Source organism: Haliotis asinina, chromosome 3 (genome assembly GCF_037392515.1).
Source record: "Haliotis asinina isolate JCU_RB_2024 chromosome 3, JCU_Hal_asi_v2, whole genome shotgun sequence".
NCBI classification, from domain to species: Eukaryota; Metazoa; Mollusca; class Gastropoda; order Lepetellida; family Haliotidae; genus Haliotis; species Haliotis asinina.
Window position 1 is genome coordinate 216,942 of NC_090282.1, and position 23,791 is coordinate 240,732.

The 23,791-nt window shown below is 43.1% G+C and overlaps 1 protein-coding gene across 2 annotated transcripts in view; it reads right to left on the reverse strand.

Annotated features, from left to right (window-relative positions):
- Positions 1-23,791, reverse strand: part of LOC137279140 (kin of IRRE-like protein 2) — a 318,732-nt gene that overhangs the window by 75,734 nt on the left and 219,207 nt on the right. For both annotated transcript variants that reach the window (XM_067811616.1, XM_067811615.1), the window contains exon 5: positions 2,026-2,046. In XM_067811616.1, the coding sequence (XP_067667717.1) occupies positions 2,026-2,046 (21 nt within the window). The remainder of the gene's footprint in view (positions 1-2,025; positions 2,047-23,791) is intronic.

The following is a 23,791-nucleotide window of genomic DNA, read 5'->3' on the forward strand; positions in this document are numbered from 1 at the left end:
AGATGTAATATCATGTTAATGTGTATCGATAATTCAGTGATGCATTTGTTGCAGCTGACTTAATACCGGCCGTTGCAAAACGAGATTTTGTAAACACTATCCAATATGGTGGAAAGCACACTTAGGTGTTTGTGTGAGTATAGTTTCAAAAGCATTCCACCTGATTCTAGGTTCATTAGCTGCGTTTCAGATTTATCATTGGTAATGACATGAAAATCTGATATCAGTGATCATTAGAATGTTATTTTTTCAATTAAATAATCATAGTAATTTTCTGATCTTCGCATTTGAAATCATACTGTACACCAAATAATGCTGTGAATCATGATTTTGTATTGTGTCAAAAACTGTGGGTCTTTTGGAACATTCTGCACAGTTAGAAAACAACATGCCAAGATCATCCAGAGTGTCGAGCATGTTCGACCTGTCGCAAAATTTCTCAGGCCTTATCAGTTGCGTATTTTAATCACTTGCAGTACCATAATTGTTGATGCCATCTTTGTACTAGTAGTGTTTATGACCTCCTAAAGCATTTACGACAGGTCAGTCGGGGTCCAAAATTTCGAGCTGTTTACAACACAGTGAAACAGGGTTAAAAAGTAAGAGGTGGTCTACGACCTGCTTTACGAGGTTGGACTGGTAAGAGGGCTTTCTGAAAAAGGGGCCCTGGACACATGCAGGACAGTGAACATCCATTTGAGGAACACTTGGTAGATCTGACGCTACTCTGACACTGATGCAACAAAGCTACTAGTCCACTGCTGTGTAACACAGAGACTGGACTATTGCAACTCACAACTGCACTGAGTTGGAAACATCCAATGTCTGCAGAAAGTCCATAATGAAGCAGCCATAGAAATTACAAGGACCTCGTCAAAGGACCACATCACACTAGTCCTTAAACAATTGAAAGCTGATCTCCTCTCAGAGGCCTATCACTCCTAAACTTTCAGTTGGATACCAACCACCACAGAAATCCGTTATTACTACAATTTACAAACTAAGATGAAAATAGAGCAGAGAGCGTGTTTGGGGTGATTCTGGCACAGTCAGGCTGGTAAGGCTCATCATCAGCTCAGGGTCCTTGCCCCTTCTAAATGCAGCCCAGACAGCGAATGGGACTTCTCCCAGAAAGTGGTGCCTCAAGTCAGGCCACCAAGCCAACTTTCCACAGAATATGTAGACTCCCCAACACTGCAGCCTTCTGCATTACCCAGAATGCCAGAAGGTCCATGCTCACAGTGGAGAATCCGGGCACTCTCATGATCTGCACCAAACCAAGGGCACCAAGAACAATGACGATCCTGACAACAATGTACTTGGGATGCAAGCGATACATTTCAAAGCTGAGGTCCTTATATCTATCATGCTTTTCCTGAATCTTGCCAAATAGATTCATTGGCTTTACCAAAAAGCACAAGATCAGGTTTGTTGGAAGGAATTGATCTGTCCAAATACAATAACAGCAGAAAAAGAAGTGTGGCAACATCAAATCTCATGAATGGATAAAAGATAACTGCCAAACACAAAATATATGTTACGTCGAAAAACACATGCTTCTAGCATATAGAAATATATTTTCATAAAAGCAGTAATGGTTTAGTTAGTTGAAATAATACATTCCACCTTGGATTACCATGAATTCCATGTGATTGTTATTCTGTGAGTGAGGCATGATCTTGGATCAGCAAAGTGACAGTTCCACAAATACAATAACAGATAACAACAGTTAGCCAAGTGACCTCAAAGACATATACACTTGACATGTTTCAGATTCAGGTTCCTCTGTATGCTGTATAATCTTATGTCAAGTTTGTTAGTCCTGATAACTGTGCCATTCACTATAGATATTTTTTAAAGACAAACCCAAAGAGCAAGTAAGGACAGTGAAAACACACTGGTGAAGACATTTATTTGCACGACATGTCAACAACCAGGGCAATGGTTGATAGGTGAAATTCACTCATTTGGAGTTCAAGTGATCAAACAGTCACAGTTGTAATTAATACAGACAGTGTTACCTACCAGGATCTGTGATTGGAGGACCTGAAACAGAAGAAAAATACTCTCTACTGGTTGAGAACAGGATATATCTCATGCATTCAAAACCAATATATGCTCCAAGGAAAACAAGTATTGTGACACATATACAACAAAATATTGTCATCAGTGTTTAACTTTTACTTTCATGAATGGAATGTTAATGCATAAAAAGACATATGTTTCAAAGGTATGTGAAAATTCAACAGTGCACCTGATAAGTGTATCCACCATTAGCATTGATGCACCTATCCTTCATTTAGGTTTCTAAGCATTATTGCAGGCTTTGCACCTTTGCCTCTTGGTGGTCATTAGATATTGATGCTTTCCTAGCACTTTTGCCTCATGGTGGCCACTAAATTTAGGCATTGATGCAAGCAAAGGACCTTTGCCTCATGGTAGCCACTAAACACTGATGGAGGCCTAACACTTTCGACTCATGGTGGCTGCTAAGTATCTATTGGCCAAACATCTTTGACTCATGGTTGCCACTAAACATTGATGCAGGCCTAACACCTTTGACTCATGGTTGCCACTAAGTATCTATTGGCCTAACAGCTTTGACTCATGGCGACAACTAAGTATCTATTGGCTAGCACCTTTGACTCATAGTGGCAACTAAGTGTCTGTAAGCTTGGCACCTTTGACTCATGGTGGCGACTAAGTATCTACTGGCCTAACACCTTTGACTCCTGATAATGTTCCAGTAGGTGTTATATGTGAGAACTAGATGGTATCAGGCTAACTGCCCCCGGACAACTGCGCCCTGGCTATCTGCCCCCCATCCACTGGGGTGAGGTTGTCCACCACAATATGTCCCATGATGGGGAAATAAGATGTTCCTTGACAGAACAATGAGACCCGACTCATTTATTTTTCAGTAAACTAAGAGAAATTGAGTAGAAAGGCTGTATATTTGGGGGCAAAGTTGTTAGTAAGGATGGCCAAGTGGATTTCTGTGCTAGAGAACATGTCAGGCAGTAGGTATTTTTTTGACTAATGTTTAAGAACAGTAAACTGTAGGTAGGATGTTCATTTAACAGGGTTGGGTTAGGAGAAAATAGGTTAGACATTAGTAAATTAGTTTTAGGTGATTGGGTTTGTATGTTCTAATGCTTGGTGTATTGTTTTGGTTGTTTTTGATGAGTTATATTTTGTTAATAAATTATGTCTTCATTCTTCACTCCTTTAACTGCATTTGCCTCAGTAGTGAAAGGGAGCATCTCCCTCACATACGGGATCAAAGAAAAATTGAGGCCCTGGATCTAGTTACTCATCAAAGTCTCTAATTCATCTCAAATAGTGAGGTGCTCTGCATTTCTCATCACATATGACTGAAATGCCTTTTCAAGGGAAGGCATTTTTTTCTGGCATATTAGAGTCTCTACCCTTCAAAATTGATGATCCAGATACTTGCACGAGGCTTGGCATTCATTCAAATTCTTCAATATCTTGGGGTGAAAAAGATGACTGTCTAGCTTGTATTTCTGTTGGTGTTGAAAGGGGGAAGACCCTGCCTTTGTATCAAATTCATTTCAGTCCAGTCTTCCACAAACACATGACTGAGATCAGGTGGTCAGACTTGATTTCAGTGATGCTAATGCTGCTGGTCACTGGATTGTCTGGTCCCTATTCCATTATTTACAGACTGTCAAAATATAGCTGGAATATTGCTGAGTGCAGCATTAAACAACAACCTAACCACCATGCATACCATGGTCCTGGAGCTGCAATTGCCTTGAAAACCATGTAAACCATGGTCCTCGAACTGCTATCTCCTTGAAGCCCATGCATACCATGCTCCTTGACCTGCAATCACCTTGAAGCTCATGTATACCATGTTCCTGGAGCTGCAATCACCTTGCAGTGTGTGTATACCATGGCCCTAGAGCTGCAGTCACCTTGAAGCCCATGCATACCATGGTCCTCGAGCTGCAATCACCTTGAAGCTCATGTATACCATGTTCCTGGAGCTGCAATCACCTTGAAGCCTGTGTATACCATGGCCCTAGAGCTGCAATCACATCAAGGGCCATGTATACCATGTTCCTGGAGCTGCAGTCACCTTGAAGCCTGTGTATACCATGGCCCTAGAGCTGCAATCACCTTGAAGCTCATGTATACCATGGTCCTGGAGCTGCAATCAACTTGAAGCCTGTGTATACCATGGCCCTAGAGCTGCAATCACATCAAGGGCCATGTATACCATGTTCCTGGAGCTGCAGTCACCTTGAAGCCTGTGTATACCATGGTCCTAGAGCTGCCATCACCTTGAAGCCTGTGTATACCATGGTCCTAGAGCTGCCATCACCTTGAAGCCTGTGTATACCATGCTCTTTGAGCTGCAGTCACCTTGTAGCTCATATATACCATGGTCCTAGAGCTGCAGTTACCCTGTAGCTCATGTAAACCATGGTCCTGGAGCTGCAATTACCTTGAAGCCCATGTATATCATGGTCCTTGAGCTGGAATTACCCTGTAGCTCATGTATACCATGGTCCTTGAGCTGCAATCAACTTGAAGCCCATGTATACCATGGTCCTAGAGCTGCAGTTACCCTGTAGCTCATGTAAACCATGGTCCTGGAGCTGCAATCACCTTGAAGCCCATGTATATCATGGTCCTTGAGCTGGAATTACACTGTAGCTCATGTATACTGTGTTCCTTCAGCTGCAATTACACTATAGGTCATGTACACCATGGTCCTTGAGCTGCAATCACCTTGAAGCCCATGTATACCATGCTCCTTGAGCTGCAACTACACTGTAGCTTATGTACACCATGGCCCTTGAGCTGCAATCACTTTCAAGCCCATGTACACCATGCTCCTTGAGCTGAATGTACCTTGAAGATGAATGTACCTTGTACCTTGAATGTACCTTACTGTGTTCCTTCAGCTGCAATCACCCTGTAGCTCATGTACACCATGCTCAAGAAGCAATCATGATGAAGCCCATGTATATTATGGCCCTCAAGCTGCAGTCATCTTGAAGCTTGTGAATACTATTGTAATCAAGCTGCAGTTACCTTGAAGCCCATGTGTATCATGACCCTCAAGCTGCAGTCATCTTCAAGCTTGTGAATACTATTGTAATCAAGCTGCAGTTACCTTGAAGCCCATGTGTATTATGGCCCTCAAGCTGCAGTCATCTTGAAGCTTGTGAATACTATTGTAATCAAGCTGCAGTTACCTTGAAGCCCATGTGTATCATGGCCCTCAAGCTGCAGTCATCTTGAAGCTTGTGAATACTATTGTAATCAAGCTGCATTTACCTTGAAGCCCATGTGTATCATGGCCCTCAAGCTGCAGTCATCTTGAAGCTTGTGAATACTATTGTAATCAAGCTGCAGTTACCTTGAAGCCCATGTGTATCATGGCCCTCAAGCTGCAGTCATCTTCAAGCTTGTGAATACTATTGTAATCAAGCTGCAGTTACCTTGAAGCCCATGTGTATTATGGCCCTCAAGCTGCAGTCATCTTGAAGCTTGTGAATACTATTGTAATCAAGCTGCAGTTACCTTGAAGCCCATGTGTATCATGGCCCTCAAGCTGCAGTCATCTTGAAGCTTGTGAATACTATTGTAATCAAGCTGCAGTTACCTTGAAGCCCATGTGTGTCATGGCCCTCAAGCTGCAGTCATCTTGAAGCTTGTGAATACTATTGTAATCAAGCTGCAGCTACCTTGAAGCCCATGTGTATTATGGCCCTCAAGCTGCAGTCATCTTGAAACTTGTGAATACTATTGTAATCAAGCTGCAGTTACCTTGAAGCCCATGTGTATCATGGCCCTCAAGCTGCAGTCATCTTGACGCTTGTGAATACTATTGTAATCAAGCTGCAGTTACCTTGAAGCCCATGTGTGTCATGGCCCTCAAGCTGCAGTCATCTTGAAGCTTGTGAATACTATTGTAATCAAGCTGCAGTTACCTTGAAGCCCATGTAAATCATGGCCCTCAAGCTGCAGTCATCTTGAAGCTTGTGAATACTATTGTAATCAAGCTGCAGTTGCCTTGAAGCCCATGTATATTACGGCCCTCAAGCTGCAGTCATCTTGAAGCTTGGGAATATTATTGTAATCAAGCAGCAGTTACCTTGAAGCCCATGTGTATCATGGCCCTCAAGCTGCAGTCATCTTGAAGCTTGTGAATACTATTGTAATCAAGCTGCAGTTACCTTGAAGCCCATGTGTATCATGGTCCTCAAGCTGCAGTCATCTTGAAACTTGTGAATACTATTGTAATCAAGCTGTAGTTACCTTGAAGCTTGTGAATACTATTGTAATCAAGCTGCAGTTACCTTGAAGCCCATGTGTATCATGGTCCTCAAGCTGCAGTCATCTTGAAGCTTGTGAATACTATTGTAATCAAGCTGCAGTTACCTTGAAGCCCATGTGTATTATGGCCCTCAAGCTGCAGTCATCTTGAAGCTTGTGAATACTATTGTAATCAAGCTGCAGTTACCTTGAAGCCCATGTGTATCATGGCCCTCAAGCTGCAGTCATCTTGAAGCTTGTGAATACTATTGTAATCAAGCTGCAGTTACCTTGAAGCCCATGTGTATCATGGCCCTCAAGCTGCAGTCATCTTGAAGCTTGTGAATACTATTGTAATCAAGCTGCAGTTACCTTGAAGCCCATGTGTATCATGGCCCTCAATCTGCAGTCATCTTGAAGCTTGTGAATACTATTGTAATCAAGCTGCAGTTACCTTGAAGCCCATGTGTATTATGGCCCTCAAGCTGCAGTCATCTTGAAACTTGTGAATACTATTGTAATCAAGCTGCAGTTACCTTGAAGCCCATGTGTATCATGGTCCTCAAGCTGCAGTCATCTTGAAGCTTGTGAATACTATTGTAATCAAGCTGCAGTTACCTTGAAGCCCATGTGTATCATGGCCCTCAAGCTGCAGTCATCTTCAAGCTTGTGAATACTATTCTAATCAAGCTGCAGTTACCTTGAAGCCCATGTGTATCATGGCCCTCAAGCTGCAGTCATCTTGAAGCTTGTGAATACTATTGTAATCAAGCTGCAGTTACCTTGAAGCCCATGTGTATCATGGCCCTCAAGCTGCAGTCATCTTGAAGCTTGTGAATATTATTGTAATCAAGCTGCAGTTACCTTGAAGCCCATGTGTATCATGGCCCTCAAGCTGCAGTCATCTTGAAGCTTGTGAATACTATTGTAATCAAGCTGCAGTTACCTTGAAGCCCATGTATATCATGGCCCCCAAGCTGCAGTCATCTTGAAGCTTGTGAATATTATTGTAATCAAGCTGCATTTACCTTGAAGCCCATGTGTATCATGGCCCTCAAGCTGCAGTCATCTTCAAGCTTGTGAATACTATTGTAATCAAGCTGCAGTTGCCTTGAAGCCCATGTATATTACGGCCCTCAAGCTGCAGTCATCTTGAAGCTTGTGAATACTATTGTAATCAAGCTGCAGTTACCTTGAAGCCCATGTGTATCATGGCCCTCAAGCTGCAGTCATCTTGAAGCTTGTGAATACTATTGTAATCAAGCTGCAGTTACCTTGAAGCCCATGTGTATTATGGCCCTCAAGCTGCAGTCATCTTGAAGCTTGTGAATACAATTGTAATCAAGCTGCAGTTACCTTGAAGCCCATGTGTGTCATGGCCCTCAAGCTGCAGTCATCTTGAAGCTTGTGAATACTATTGTAATCAAGCTGCAGTTACCTTGAAGCCCATGTGTATCATGGCCCTCAAGCTGCAGTCATCTTGAAGCTTGTGAATACTATTGTAATCAAGCTGCAGGTACCTTGAAGCCCATGTGTATCATGGCCCTCAAGCTGCAGTCATCTTGAAGCTTGTGAATACTATTGTAATCAAGCTGCAGTTACCTTGAAGCCCATGTGTGTCATGGCCCTCAAGCTGCAGTCATCTTGAAGCTTGTGAATACTATTGTAATCAAGCTGCAGTTACCTTGAAGCCCATGTGTATCATGGCCCCCAAGCTGCAGTCATCTTGAAGCTTGTGAATACTATTGTAATCAAGCTGCAGTTGCCTTGAAGCCCATGTATATTACGGCCCTCAAGCTGCAGTCATCTTGAAGCTTGTGAATATTATTGTAATCAAGCAGCAGTTACCTTGAAGCCCATGTGTATCATGGCCCTCAAGCTGCAGTCATCTTGAAGCTTGTGAATACTATTGTAATCAAGCTGCAGTTACCTTGAAGCCCATGTGTATCATGGCCCTCAAGCTGCAGTCATCTTGAAGCTTGTGAATACTATTGTAATCAAGCTGCAGTTACCTTGAAGCCCATGTGTGTCATGGCCCTCAACCTGCAGTCATCTTGAAACTTGTGAATACTATTGTAATCAAGCTGCAGTTACCTTGAAGCCCATGTGTATCATGGCCCTCAAGCTGCAGTCATCTTGATGCTTGTGAATACTATTGTAATCAAGCTGCAGTTACCTTGAAGCCCATGTGTATCATGGCCCTCAAGCTGCAGTCATCTTGAAGCTTGTGAATACAATTGTAATCAAGCTGCAGTTACCTTGAAGCCCATGTGTATTATGGCCCTCAAGCTGCAGTCATCTTGAAGCTTGTGAATACTATTGTAATCAAGCTGCAGTTACCTTGAAGCCCATGTGTATCATGGCCCTCAAGCTGCAGTCATCTTGAAGCTTGTGAATACTACTGTAATCAAGCTGCAGTTACCTTGAAGCCCATGTGTATCATGGCCCTCAAGCTGCAGTCATCTTGAAGCTTGTGAATACTATTGTAATCAAGCTGCAGTTACCTTGAAGCCCATGTGTGTCATGGCCCTCAAGCTGCAGTCATCTTGAAGCTTGTGAATACTATTGTAATCAAGCTGCAGTTACCTTGAAGCCCATGTGTATTATGGCCCTCAAGCTGCAGTCATCTTGAAACTTGTGAATACTATTGTAATCAAGCTGCAGTTACCTTGAAGCCCATGTGTATCATGGCCCTCAAGCTGCAGTCATCTTCAAGCTTGTGAATACTACTGTAATCAAGCTGCAGTTACCTTGAAGCCCATGTGTATCATGGCCCTCAAGCTGCAGTCATCTTGAAGCTTGTGAATACTATTGTAATCAAGCTGCAGTTACCTTGAAGCCCATGTGTATTATGGCCCTCAAGCTGCAGTCATCTTGAAGCTTGTGAATATTATTGTAATCAAGCAGCAGATACCTTGAAGCCCATGTACATCATGGCCCCCAAGCTGCAGTCATCTTGAAGCTTGTGAATACTATTGTAATCAAGCTGCAGTTACCTTGAAGCCCATGTATATCATGGCCCTCAAGCTGCAGTCATCTTGAAGCTTGTGAATACTATTGTAATCAAGCTGCAGTTACCTTGAAGCCCATGTGTATCATGGCCCTCAAGCTGCAGTCATCTTGAAGCTTGTGAATACTATTGTAATCAAGCTGCAGTTCCCTTGAAGCCCATTTATATTACGGCCCTCAAGCTGCAGTCATCTTGAAGCTTGTGAATATTATTGTAATCAAGCAGCAGTTACCTTGAAGCCCATGTGTATCATGGCCCTCAAGCTGCAGTCATCTTGAAGCTTGTGAATACTATTGTAATCAAGCTGCAGTTACCTTGAAGCCCATGTGTATCATGGCCCTCAAGCTGCAGTCATCTTGAAGCTTGTGAATACTATTGTAATCAAGCTGCAGTTACCTTGAAGCCCATGTATACCATGGCCCCCAAGCTGAAGTCATCTTGAAGCTTGTGAATATTATTGTAATCAAGCTGCATTTACCTTGAAGCCCATGTAAATCATGGCCCTCAAGCTGCAGTCATCTTGAAGCTTGTGAATACTATTGTAATCAAGCTGCAGTTGCCTTGAAGCCCATGTATATTACGGCCCTCAAGCTGCAGTCATCTTGAAGCTTGTGAATATTATTGCAATCAAACTGCAGTTACCTTGAAGCCCATGTGTATCATGGCAATCAAGCTGCAGTCATCTTGAAGCTTGTGAATACTATTGTAATCAAGCTGCAGTTACCTTGAAGCCCATGTGTATTATGGCCCTCAAGCTGCAGTCATCTTGAAGCTTGTGAATACTATTGTAATCAAGCTGCAGTTACCTTGAAGCCCATGTGTATCATGGTCCTCAAGCTGCAGTCATCTTGAAGCTTGTGAATACTATTGTAATCAAGCTGCAGTTACCTTGAAGCCCATGTGTATTATGGCCCTTAAGCTGCAGTCATCTTGAAGCTTGTGAATACTATTGTAATCAAGCTGCAGTTACCTTGAAGCCCATGTGTATCATGGCCCTCAAGCTGCAGTCATCTTGAAGCTTGTGAATACTATTGTAATCAAGCTGCAGTTACCTTGAAGCCCATGTGTATCATGGCCCTCAAGCTGCAGTCATCTTGAAGCTTGTGAATACTATTGTAATCAAGCTGCAGTTACCTTGAAGCCCATGTGTATCATGGCCCTCAATCTGCAGTCATCTTGAAGCTTGTGAATACTATTGTAATCAAGCTGCAGTTACCTTGAAGCCCATGTGTATTATGGCCCTCAAGCTGCAGTCATCTTGAAACTTGTGAATACTATTGTAATCAAGCTGCAGTTACCTTGAAGCCCATGTGTATCATGGTCCTCAAGCTGCAGTCATCTTGAAGCTTGTGAATACTATTGTAATCAAGCTGCAGTTACCTTGAAGCCCATGTGTATCATGGCCCTCAAGCTGCAGTCATCTTCAAGCTTGTGAATACTATTCTAATCAAGCTGCAGTTACCTTGAAGCCCATGTGTATCATGGCCCTCAAGCTGCAGTCATCTTGAAGCTTGTGAATACTATTGTAATCAAGCTGCAGTTACCTTGAAGCCCATGTGTATCATGGCCCTCAAGCTGCAGTCATCTTGAAGCTTGTGAATATTATTGTAATCAAGCTGCAGTTACCTTGAAGCCCATGTGTATCATGGCCCTCAAGCTGCAGTCATCTTGAAGCTTGTGAATACTATTGTAATCAAGCTGCAGTTACCTTGAAGCCCATGTATATCATGGCCCCCAAGCTGCAGTCATCTTGAAGCTTGTGAATATTATTGTAATCAAGCTGCATTTACCTTGAAGCCCATGTGTATCATGGCCCTCAAGCTGCAGTCATCTTGAAGCTTGTGAATACTATTGTAATCAAGCTGCAGTTGCCTTGAAGCCCATGTATATTACGGCCCTCAAGCTGCAGTCATCTTGAAGCTTGTGAATACTATTGTAATCAAGCTGCAGTTACCTTGAAGCCCATGTGTATCATGGCCCTCAAGCTGCAGTCATCTTGAAGCTTGTGAATACTATTGTAATCAAGCTGCAGTTACCTTGAAGCCCATGTGTATTATGGCCCTCAAGCTGCAGTCATCTTGAAGCTTGTGAATACAATTGTAATCAAGCTGCAGTTACCTTGAAGCCCATGTGTGTCATGGCCCTCAAGCTGCAGTCATCTTGAAGCTTGTGAATACTATTGTAATCAAGCTGCAGTTACCTTGAAGCCCATGTGTATCATGGCCCTCAAGCTGCAGTCATCTTGAAACTTGTGAATACTATTGTAATCAAGCTGCAGGTACCTTGAAGCCCATGTGTATCATGGCCCTCAAGCTGCAGTCATCTTGAAGCTTGTGAATACTATTGTAATCAAGCTGCAGTTACCTTGAAGCCCATGTGTGTCATGGCCCTCAAGCTGCAGTCATCTTGAAGCTTGTGAATACTATTGTAATCAAGCTGCAGTTACCTTGAAGCCCATGTGTATCATGGCCCCCAAGCTGCAGTCATCTTGAAGCTTGTGAATACTATTGTAATCAAGCTGCAGTTGCCTTGAAGCCCATGTATATTACGGCCCTCAAGCTGCAGTCATCTTGAAGCTTGTGAATATTATTGTAATCAAGCAGCAGTTACCTTGAAGCCCATGTGTATCATGGCCCTCAAGCTGCAGTCATCTTGAAGCTTGTGAATACTATTGTAATCAAGCTGCAGTTACCTTGAAGCCCATGTGTATCATGGCCCTCAAGCTGCAGTCATCTTGAAGCTTGTGAATACTATTGTAATCAAGCTGCAGTTACCTTGAAGCCCATGTGTATCATGGCCCTCAAGCTGCAGTCATCTTGAAGCTTGTGAATACTATTGTAATCAAGCTGCAGTTACCTTGAAGCCCATGTGTATCATGGCCCTCAATCTGCAGTCATCTTGAAGCTTGTGAATACTATTGTAATCAAGCTGCAGTTACCTTGAAGCCCATGTGTATTATGGCCCTCAAGCTGCAGTCATCTTGAAACTTGTGAATACTATTGTAATCAAGCTGCAGTTACCTTGAAGCCCATGTGTATCATGGTCCTCAAGCTGCAGTCATCTTGAAGCTTGTGAATACTATTGTAATCAAGCTGCAGTTACCTTGAAGCCCATGTGTATCATGGCCCTCAAGCTGCAGTCATCTTCAAGCTTGTGAATACTATTCTAATCAAGCTGCAGTTACCTTGAAGCCCATGTGTATCATGGCCCTCAAGCTGCAGTCATCTTGAAGCTTGTGAATACTATTGTAATCAAGCTGCAGTTACCTTGAAGCCCATGTGTATCATGGCCCTCAAGCTGCAGTCATCTTGAAGCTTGTGAATATTATTGTAATCAAGCTGCAGTTACCTTGAAGCCCATGTGTATCATGGCCCTCAAGCTGCAGTCATCTTGAAGCTTGTGAATACTATTGTAATCAAGCTGCAGTTACCTTGAAGCCCATGTATATCATGGCCCCCAAGCTGCAGTCATCTTGAAGCTTGTGAATATTATTGTAATCAAGCTGCATTTACCTTGAAGCCCATGTGTATCATGGCCCTCAAGCTGCAGTCATCTTGAAGCTTGTGAATACTATTGTAATCAAGCTGCAGTTGCCTTGAAGCCCATGTATATTACGGCCCTCAAGCTGCAGTCATCTTGAAGCTTGTGAATACTATTGTAATCAAGCTGCAGTTACCTTGAAGCCCATGTGTATCATGGCCCTCAAGCTGCAGTCATCTTGAAGCTTGTGAATACTATTGTAATCAAGCTGCAGTTACCTTGAAGCCCATGTGTATTATGGCCCTCAAGCTGCAGTCATCTTGAAGCTTGTGAATACAATTGTAATCAAGCTGCAGTTACCTTGAAGCCCATGTGTGTCATGGCCCTCAAGCTGCAGTCATCTTGAAGCTTGTGAATACTATTGTAATCAAGCTGCAGTTACCTTGAAGCCCATGTGTATCATGGCCCTCAAGCTGCAGTCATCTTGAAACTTGTGAATACTATTGTAATCAAGCTGCAGGTACCTTGAAGCCCATGTGTATCATGGCCCTCAAGCTGCAGTCATCTTGAAGCTTGTGAATACTATTGTAATCAAGCTGCAGTTACCTTGAAGCCCATGTGTGTCATGGCCCTCAAGCTGCAGTCATCTTGAAGCTTGTGAATACTATTGTAATCAAGCTGCAGTTACCTTGAAGCCCATGTGTATCATGGCCCCCAAGCTGCAGTCATCTTGAAGCTTGTGAATACTATTGTAATCAAGCTGCAGTTGCCTTGAAGCCCATGTATATTACGGCCCTCAAGCTGCAGTCATCTTGAAGCTTGTGAATATTATTGTAATCAAGCAGCAGTTACCTTGAAGCCCATGTGTATCATGGCCCTCAAGCTGCAGTCATCTTGAAGCTTGTGAATACTATTGTAATCAAGCTGCAGTTACCTTGAAGCCCATGTGTATCATGGCCCTCAAGCTGCAGTCATCTTGAAGCTTGTGAATACTATTGTAATCAAGCTGCAGTTACCTTGAAGCCCATGTGTATCATGGCCCTCAACCTGCAGTCATCTTGAAGCTTGTGAATACTATTGTAATCAAGCTGCAGTTACCTTGAAGCCCATGTGTATCATGGCCCTCAAGCTGCAGTCATCTTGATGCTTGTGAATACTATTGTAATCAAGCTGCAGTTACCTTGAAGCCCATGTGTATCATGGCCCTCAAGCTGCAGTCATCTTGAAGCTTGTGAATACAATTGTAATCAAGCTGCAGTTACCTTGAAGTCCATGTGTATTATGGCCCTCAAGCTGCAGTCATCTTGAAGCTTGTGAATACTATTGTAATCAAGCTGCAGTTACCTTGAAGCCCATGTGTATCATGGCCCCCAAGCTGCAGTCATCTTGAAGCTTGTGAATACTACTGTAATCAAGCTGCAGTTACCTTGAAGCCCATGTGTATCATGGCCCTCAAGCTGCAGTCATCTTGAAGCTTGTGAATACTATTGTAATCAAGCTGCAGTTACCTTGAAGCCCATGTGTGTCATGGCCCTCAAGCTGCAGTCATCTTGAAGCTTGTGAATACTATTGTAATCAAGCTGCAGTTACCTTGAAGCCCATGTGTATTATGGCCCTCAAGCTGCAGTCATCTTGAAACTTGTGAATACTATTGTAATCAAGCTGCAGTTACCTTGAAGCCCATGTGTATCATGGCCCTCAAGCTGCAGTCATCTTGAAGCTTGTGAATACTACTGTAATCAAGCTGCAGTTACCTTGAAGCCCATGTGTATCATGGCCCTCAAGCTGCAGTCATCTTGAAGCTTGTGAATACTATTGTAATCAAGCTGCAGTTACCTTGAAGCCCATGTGTATTATGGCCCTCAAGCTGCAGTCATCTTGAAGCTTGTGAATATTATTGTAATCAAGCTGCAGATACCTTGAAGCCCATGTACATCATGGCCCCCAAGCTGCAGTCATCTTGAAGCTTGTGAATACTATTGTAATCAAGCTGCAGTTACCTTGAAGCCCATGTATATCATGGCCCTCAAGCTGCAGTCATCTTGAAGCTTGTGAATACTATTGTAATCAAGCTGCAGTTACCTTGAAGCCCATGTGTATCATGGCCCTCAAGCTGCAGTCATCTTGAAGCTTGTGAATACTATTGTAATCAAGCTGCAGTTCCCTTGAAGCCCATTTATATTACGGCCCTCAAGCTGCAGTCATCTTGAAGCTTGTGAATATTATTGTAATCAAGCAGCAGTTACCTTGAAGCCCATGTGTATCATGGCCCTCAAGCTGCAGTCATCTTGAAGCTTGTGAATACTATTGTAATCAAGCTGCAGTTACCTTGAAGCCCATGTGTATCATGGCCCTCAAGCTGCAGTCATCTTGAAGCTTGTGAATACTATTGTAATCAAGCTGCAGTTACCTTGAAGCCCATGTATATCATGGCCCCCAAGCTGCAGTCATCTTGAAGCTTGTGAATATTATTGTAATCAAGCTGCAGTTACCTTGAAGCCCATGTAAATCATGGCCCTCAAGCTGCAGTCATCTTGAAGCTTGTGAATACTATTGTAATCAAGCTGCAGTTGCCTTGAAGCCCATGTATATTACGGCCCTCAAGCTGCAGTCATCTTGAAGCTTGTGAATATTATTGCAATCAAACTGCAGTTACCTTGAAGCCCATGTGTAACATGGCAATCAAGCTGCAGTCATCTTGAAGCTTGTGAATACTATTGTAATCAAGCTGCAGTTACCTTGAAGCCCATGTGTATTATGGCCCTCAAGCTGCAGTCATCTTGAAGCTTGTGAATACTATTGTAATCAAGCTGCAGTTACCTTGAAGCCCATGTGTATCATGGCCCTCAAGCTGCAGTCATCTTGAAGCTTGTGAATACTACTGTAATCAAGCTGCAGTTACCTTGAAGCCCATGTGTATCATGGCCCTCAAGCTGCAGTCATCTTGAAGCTTGTGAATACTATTGTAATCAAGCTGCAGTTACCTTGAAGCCCATGTGTGTCATGGCCCTCAAGCTGCAGTCATCTTGAAGCTTGTGAATACTATTGTAATCAAGCTGCAGTTACCTTGAAGCCCATGTGTATTATGGCCCTCAAGCTGCAGTCATCTTGAAACTTGTGAATACTATTGTAATCAAGCTGCAGTTACCTTGAACCCCATGTGTATCATGGCCCTCAAGCTGCAGTCATCTTGAAGCTTGTGAATACTACTGTAATCAAGCTGCAGTTACCTTGAAGCCCATGTGTATCATGGCCCTCAAGCTGCAGTCATCTTGAAGCTTGTGAATATTATTGTAATCAAGCTGCAGTTACCTTGAAGCCCATGTGTATCATGGCCCTCAAGCTGCAGTCATCTTGAAGCTTGTGAATACTATTGTAATCAAGCTGCAGTTACCTTGAAGCCCATGTATATCATGGCCCTCAAGCTGCAGTCATCTTGAAACTTGTGAATACTATTGTAATCAAGCTGCAGTCATCTTGAAGCTTGTGAATACTATTCTAATCAAGCTGCAGTTACCTTGAAGCCCATGTGTATTATGGCCCTTAAGCTGCAGTCATCTTGAAGCTTGTGAATACTATTGTAATCAAGCTGCAGTTACCTTGAAGCCCATGTGTATTATGGCCCTCAAGCTGCAGTCATCTTGAAGCTTGTGAATACTATTGTAATCAAGCTGCAGTTACCTTGAAGCCCATGTGTATCATGGCCCTCAAGCTGCAGTCATCTTGAAGCTTGTGAATACTACTGTAATCAAGCTGCAGTTACCTTGAAGCCCATGTGTATCATGGCCCTCAAGCTGCAGTCATCTTGAAGCTTGTGAATACTATTGTAATCAAGCTGCAGTTACCTTGAAGCCCATGTGTGTCATGGCCCTCAAGCTGCAGTCATCTTGAAGCTTGTGAATACTATTGTAATCAAGCTGCAGTTACCTTGAAGCCCATGTGTATTATGGCCCTCAAGCTGCAGTCATCTTGAAACTTGTGAATACTATTGTAATCAAGCTGCAGTTACCTTGAACCCCATGTGTATCATGGCCCTCAAGCTGCAGTCATCTTGAAGCTTGTGAATACTACTGTAATCAAGCTGCAGTTACCTTGAAGCCCATGTGTATCATGGCCCTCAAGCTGCAGTCATCTTGAAGCTTGTGAATATTATTGTAATCAAGCTGCAGTTACCTTGAAGCCCATGTGTATCATGGCCCTCAAGCTGCAGTCATCTTGAAGCTTGTGAATACTATTGTAATCAAGCTGCAGTTACCTTGAAGCCCATGTGTATCATGGCCCTCAAGCTGCAGTCATCTTGAAACTTGTGAATACTATTGTAATCAAGCTGCAGTCATCTTGAAGCTTGTGAATACTATTCTAATCAAGCTGCAGTTACCTTGAAGCCCATGTGTATTATGGCCCTTAAGCTGCAGTCATCTTGAAGCTTGTGAATACTATTGTAATCAAGCTGCAGTTACCTTGAAGCCCATGTGTATCATGGCCCTCAAGCTGCAGTCATCTTCAAGCTTGTGAATACTATTGTAATCAAGCTGCAGTTACCTTGAAGCCCATGTGTATCATGGCCCTCAAGCTGCAGTCATCTTGAAGCTTGTGAATACTATTGTAATCAAGCTGCAGTTACCTTGAAGCCCATGTGTATCATGGCCCTCAAGCTGCAGTCATCTTGAAGCTTGTGAATACTATTGTAATCAAGCTGCAGTTACCTTGAAGCCCATGTGTATCATGGCCCTCAAGCTGCAGTCATCTTGAAGCTTGTGAATACTACTGTAATCAAGCTGCAGTTACCTTGAAGCCCATGTGTATCATGGCCCTCAAGCTGCAGTCATCTTGAAGCTTGTGAATACTATTGTAATCAAGCTGCAGTTACCTTGAAGCCCATGTGTGTCATGGCCCTCAAGCTGCAGTCATCTTGAAGCTTGTGAATACTATTGTAATCAAGCTGCAGTTACCTTGAAGCCCATGTGTATTATGGCCCTCAAGCTGCAGTCATCTTGAAACTTGTGAATACTATTGTAATCAAGCTGCAGTTACCTTGAACCCCATGTGTATCATGGCCCTCAAGCTGCAGTCATCTTGAAGCTTGTGAATACTACTGTAATCAAGCTGCAGTTACCTTGAAGCCCATGTGTATCATGGCCCTCAAGCTGCAGTCATCTTGAAGCTTGTGAATACTATTGTAATCAAGCTGCAGTTGCCTTGAAGCCCATGTATATTACGGCCCTCAAGCTGCAGTCATCTTGAAGCTTGTGAATATTATTGCAATCAAACTGCAGTTACCTTGAAGCCCATGTGTAACATGGCAATCAAGCTGCAGTCATCTTGAAGCTTGTGAATACTATTGTAATCAAGCTGCAGTTACCTTGAAGCCCATGTGTATTATGGCCCTCAAGCTGCAGTCATCTTGAAGCTTGTGAATACTATTGTAATCAAGCTGCAGTTACCTTGAAGCCCATGTGTATCATGGCCCTCAAGCTGCAGTCATCTTGAAGCTTGTGAATACTACTGTAATCAAGCTGCAGTTACCTTGAAGCCCATGTGTATCATGGCCCTCAAGCTGCAGTCATCTTGAAGCTTGTGAATACTATTGTAATCAAGCTGCAGTTACCTTGAAGCCCATGTGTGTCATGGCCCTCAAGCTGCAGTCATCTTGAAGCTTGTGAATACTATTGTAATCAAGCTGCAGTTACCTTGAAGCCCATGTGTATTATGGCCCTCAAGCTGCAGTCATCTTGAAACTTGTGAATACTATTGTAATCAAGCTGCAGTTACCTTGAACCCCATGTGTATCATGGCCCTCAAGCTGCAGTCATCTTGAAGCTTGTGAATACTACTGTAATCAAGCTGCAGTTACCTTGAAGCCCATGTGTATCATGGCCCTCAAGCTGCAGTCATCTTGAAGCTTGTGAATATTATTGTAATCAAGCTGCAGTTACCTTGAAGCCCATGTGTATCATGGCCCTCAAGCTGCAGTCATCTTGAAGCTTGTGAATACTATTGTAATCAAGCTGCAGTTACCTTGAAGCCCATGTATATCATGGCCCTCAAGCTGCAGTCATCTTGAAACTTGTGAATACTATTGTAATCAAGCTGCAGTCATCTTGAAGCTTGTGAATACTATTCTAATCAAGCTGCAGTTACCTTGAAGCCCATGTGTATTATGGCCCTTAAGCTGCAGTCATCTTGAAGCTTGTGAATACTATTGTAATCAAGCTGCAGTTACCTTGAAGCCCATGTGTATTATGGCCCTCAAGCTGCAGTCATCTTGAAGCTTGTGAATACTATTGTAATCAAGCTGCAGTTACCTTGAAGCCCATGTGTATCATGGCCCTCAAGCTGCAGTCATCTTGAAGCTTGTGAATACTACTGTAATCAAGCTGCAGTTACCTTGAAGCCCATGTGTATCATGGCCCTCAAGCTGCAGTCATCTTGAAGCTTGTGAATACTATTGTAATCAAGCTGCAGTTACCTTGAAGCCCATGTGTGTCATGGCCCTCAAGCTGCAGTCATCTTGAAGCTTGTGAATACTATTGTAATCAAGCTGCAGTTACCTTGAAGCCCATGTGTATTATGGCCCTCAAGCTGCAGTCATCTTGAAACTTGTGAATACTATTGTAATCAAGCTGCAGTTACCTTGAACCCCATGTGTATCATGGCCCTCAAGCTGCAGTCATCTTGAAGCTTGTGAATACTACTGTAATCAAGCTGCAGTTACCTTGAAGCCCATGTGTATCATGGCCCTCAAGCTGCAGTCATCTTGAAGCTTGTGAATATTATTGTAATCAAGCTGCAGTTACCTTGAAGCCCATGTGTATCATGGCCCTCAAGCTGCAGTCATCTTGAAGCTTGTGAATACTATTGTAATCAAGCTGCAGTTACCTTGAAGCCCATGTGTATCATGGCCCTCAAGCTGCAGTCATCTTGAAACTTGTGAATACTATTGTAATCAAGCTGCAGTCATCTTGAAGCTTGTGAATACTATTCTAATCAAGCTGCAGTTACCTTGAAGCCCATGTGTATTATGGCCCTTAAGCTGCAGTCATCTTGAAGCTTGTGAATACTATTGTAATCAAGCTGCAGTTACCTTGAAGCCCATGTGTATCATGGCCCTCAAGCTGCAGTCATCTTCAAGCTTGTGAATACTATTGTAATCAAGCTGCAGTTACCTTGAAGCCCATGTGTATCATGGCCCTCAAGCTGCAGTCATCTTGAAGCTTGTGAATACTATTGTAATCAAGCTGCAGTTACCTTGAAGCCCATGTGTATCATGGCCCTCAAGCTGCAGTCATCTTGAAGCTTGTGAATACTATTGTAATCAAGCTGCAGTTACCTTGAAGCCCATGTGTATTATGGCCCTCAAGCTGCAGTCATCTTGAAACTTGTGAATACTATTGTAATCAAGCTGCAGTTACCTTGAAGCCCATGTGCATCATGGCCCTCAAGCTGCAGTCATCTTGAAGCTTGTGAATACTATTGTAATCAAGCTGCAGTTACCTTGAAGCCCATGTGTATCATGGCCCTCAAGCTGCAGTCATCTTGAAGCTTGTGAATACTATTCTAATCAAGCTGCAGTTACCTTGAAGCCCATGTGTATCATGACCCTCAAGCTGCAGTCATCTTGAAGCTTGTGAATACTACTGTAATCAAGCTGCAGTTACCTTGAAGCCCATGTGTATCATGGCCCTCAAGCTGCAGTCATCTTGAAGCTTGTGAATATTATTGTAATCAAGCAGCAGTTACCTTGAAGCCCATGTGTATCATGGCCCTCAAGCTGCAGTCATCTTGAAGCTTGTGAATACTATTGTAATCAAGCTGCAGTTACCTTGAAGCCCATGTATATCATGGCCCCCAAGCTGCAGTCATCTTGAAGCTTGTGAATATTATTGTAATCAAGCTGCATTTACCTTGAAGCCCATGTAAATCATGGCCCTCAAGCTGCAGTCATCTTGAAGCTTGTGAATACTATTGTAATCAAGCTGCAGTTCCCTTGAAGCCCATGTAAATTACGGCCCTCAAGCTGCAGTCATCTTGAAGCTTGTGAATATTATTGTAATCAAGCTGCAGTTACCTTGAAGCCCATGTGTATCATGGCCCTCAAGCTGCAGTCATCTTGAAGCTTGTGAATACTATTGTAATCAAGCTGCAGTTACCTTGAAGCCCATGTGTATCATGGCCCCCAAGCTGCAGTCATCTTGAAGCTTGTGAATACTATTGTAATCAAGCTGCAGTTACCTTGAAGCCCATGTGTATCATGGCCCTCAAGCTGCAGTCATCTTGAAGCTTGTGAATACTATTGTAATCAAGCTGCAGTTACCTTGAAGCCCATGTGTATCATGGCCCTCAAGCTGCAGTCATCTTGAAGCTTGTGAATACTATTGTAATCAAGCTGCAGTTACCTTGAAGCCCATGTGTATCATGGCCCTCAAGCTGCAGTCATCTTGAAGCTTGTGAATATTATTGTAGTCAAGCAGCAGTTACCTTGAAGCCCATGTGTATCATGGCCCTCAAGCTGCAGTCATCTTGAAGCTTGTGAATACTATTGTAATCAAGCTGCAGTTACCTTGAAGCCCATGTGTATCATGGCCCTCAAGCTGCAGTCATCTTGAAGCTTGTGAATACTATTGTAATCAAGCTGCAGTTACCTTGAAGCCCATGTGTATCATGGCCCCCAAGCTGCAGTCATCTTGAAGCTTGTGAATATTATTGTAATCAAGCTGCATTTACCTTGAAGCCCATGTAAATCATGGCCCTCAAGCTGCAGTCATCTTGAAGCTTGTGAATACTATTGTAATCAAGCTGCAGTTGCCTTGAAGCCCATGTATATTACGGCCCTCAAGCTGCAGTCATCTTGAAGCTTGTGAATATTATTGTAATCAAGCTGCAGTTACCTTGAAGCCCATGTGTATCATGGCCCTCAAGCTGCAGTCATCTTGAAGCTTGTGAATACTATTGTAATCAAGCTGCAGTTACCTTGAAGCCCATGTGTATTATGGCCCTCAAGCTGCAGTCATCTTGAAGCTTGTGAATACTATTGTAATCAAGCTGCAGTTACCTTGAAGCCCATGTGTATCATGGCCCTCAAGCTGCAGTCATCTTGAAGCTTGTGAATACTATTGTAATCAAGCTGCAGTTACCTTGAAGCCCATGTGTATTATGGCCCTCAAGCTGCAGTCATCTTGAAGCTTGTGAATACTATTGTAATCAAGCTGCAGTTACCTTGAAGCCCATGTGTATCATGGCCCTCAAGCTGCAGTCATCTTGAAGCTTGTGAATACTATTGTAATCAAGCTGCAGTTACCTTGAAGCCCATGTGTGTCATGGCCCTCAAGCTGCAGTCATCTTGAAGCTTGTGAATACTATTGTAATCAAGCTGCAGTTACCTTGAAGCCCATGTGTATTATGGCCCTCAAGCTGCAGTCATCTTGAAACTTGTGAATACTATTGTAATCAAGCTGCAGTTACCTTGAACCCCATGTGTATCATGGCCCTCAAGCTGCAGTCATCTTGAAGCTTGTGAATACTACTGTAATCAAGCTGCAGTTACCTTGAAGCCCATGTGTATCATGGCCCTCAAGCTGCAGTCATCTTGAAGCTTGTGAATATTATTGTAATCAAGCTGCAGTTACCTTGAAGCCCATGTGTATCATGGCCCTCAAGCTGCAGTCATCTTGAAGCTTGTGAATACTATTGTAATCAAGCTGCAGTTACCTTGAAGCCCATGTGTATCATGGCCCTCAAGCTGCAGTCATCTTGAAACTTGTGAATACTATTGTAATCAAGCTGCAGTCATCTTGAAGCTTGTGAATACTATTCTAATCAAGCTGCAGTTACCTTGAAGCCCATGTGTATTATGGCCCTTAAGCTGCAGTCATCTTGAAGCTTGTGAATACTATTGTAATCAAGCTGCAGTTACCTTGAAGCCCATGTGTATCATGGCCCTCAAGCTGCAGTCATCTTCAAGCTTGTGAATACTATTGTAATCAAGCTGCAGTTACCTTGAAGCCCATGTGTATCATGGCCCTCAAGCTGCAGTCATCTTGAAGCTTGTGAATACTATTGTAATCAAGCTGCAGTTACCTTGAAGCCCATGTGTATCATGGCCCTCAAGCTGCAGTCATCTTGAAGCTTGTGAATACTATTGTAATCAAGCTGCAGTTACCTTGAAGCCCATGTGTATTATGGCCCTCAAGCTGCAGTCATCTTGAAACTTGTGAATACTATTGTAATCAAGCTGCAGTTACCTTGAAGCCCATGTGCATCATGGCCCTCAAGCTGCAGTCATCTTGAAGCTTGTGAATACTATTGTAATCAAGCTGCAGTTACCTTGAAGCCCATGTGTATCATGGCCCTCAAGCTGCAGTCATCTTGAAGCTTGTGAATACTATTCTAATCAAGCTGCAGTTACCTTGAAGCCCATGTGTATCATGGCCCTCAAGCTGCAGTCATCTTGAAGCTTGTGAATACTACTGTAATCAAGCTGCAGTTACCTTGAAGCCCATGTGTATCATGGCCCTCAAGCTGCAGTCATCTTGAAGCTTGTGAATATTATTGTAATCAAGCAGCAGTTACCTTGAAGCCCATGTGTATCATGGCCCTCAAGCTGCAGTCATCTTGAAGCTTGTGAATACTATTGTAATCAAGCTGCAGTTACCTTGAAGCCCATGTGTATCATGGCCCTCAAGCTGCAGTCATCTTGAAGCTTGTGAATACTATTGTAATCAAGCTGCAGTTACCTTGAAGCCCATGTATATCATGGCCCCCAAGCTGCAGTCATCTTGAAGCTTGTGAATATTATTGTAATCAAGCTGCATTTACCTTGAAGCCCATGTAAATCATGGCCCTCAAGCTGCAGTCATCTTGAAGCTTGTGAATACTATTGTAATCAAGCTGCAGTTCCCTTGAAGCCCATGTAAATTACGGCCCTCAAGCTGCAGTCATCTTGAAGCTTGTGAATATTATTGTAATCAAGCTGCAGTTACCTTGAAGCCCATGTGTATCATGGCCCTC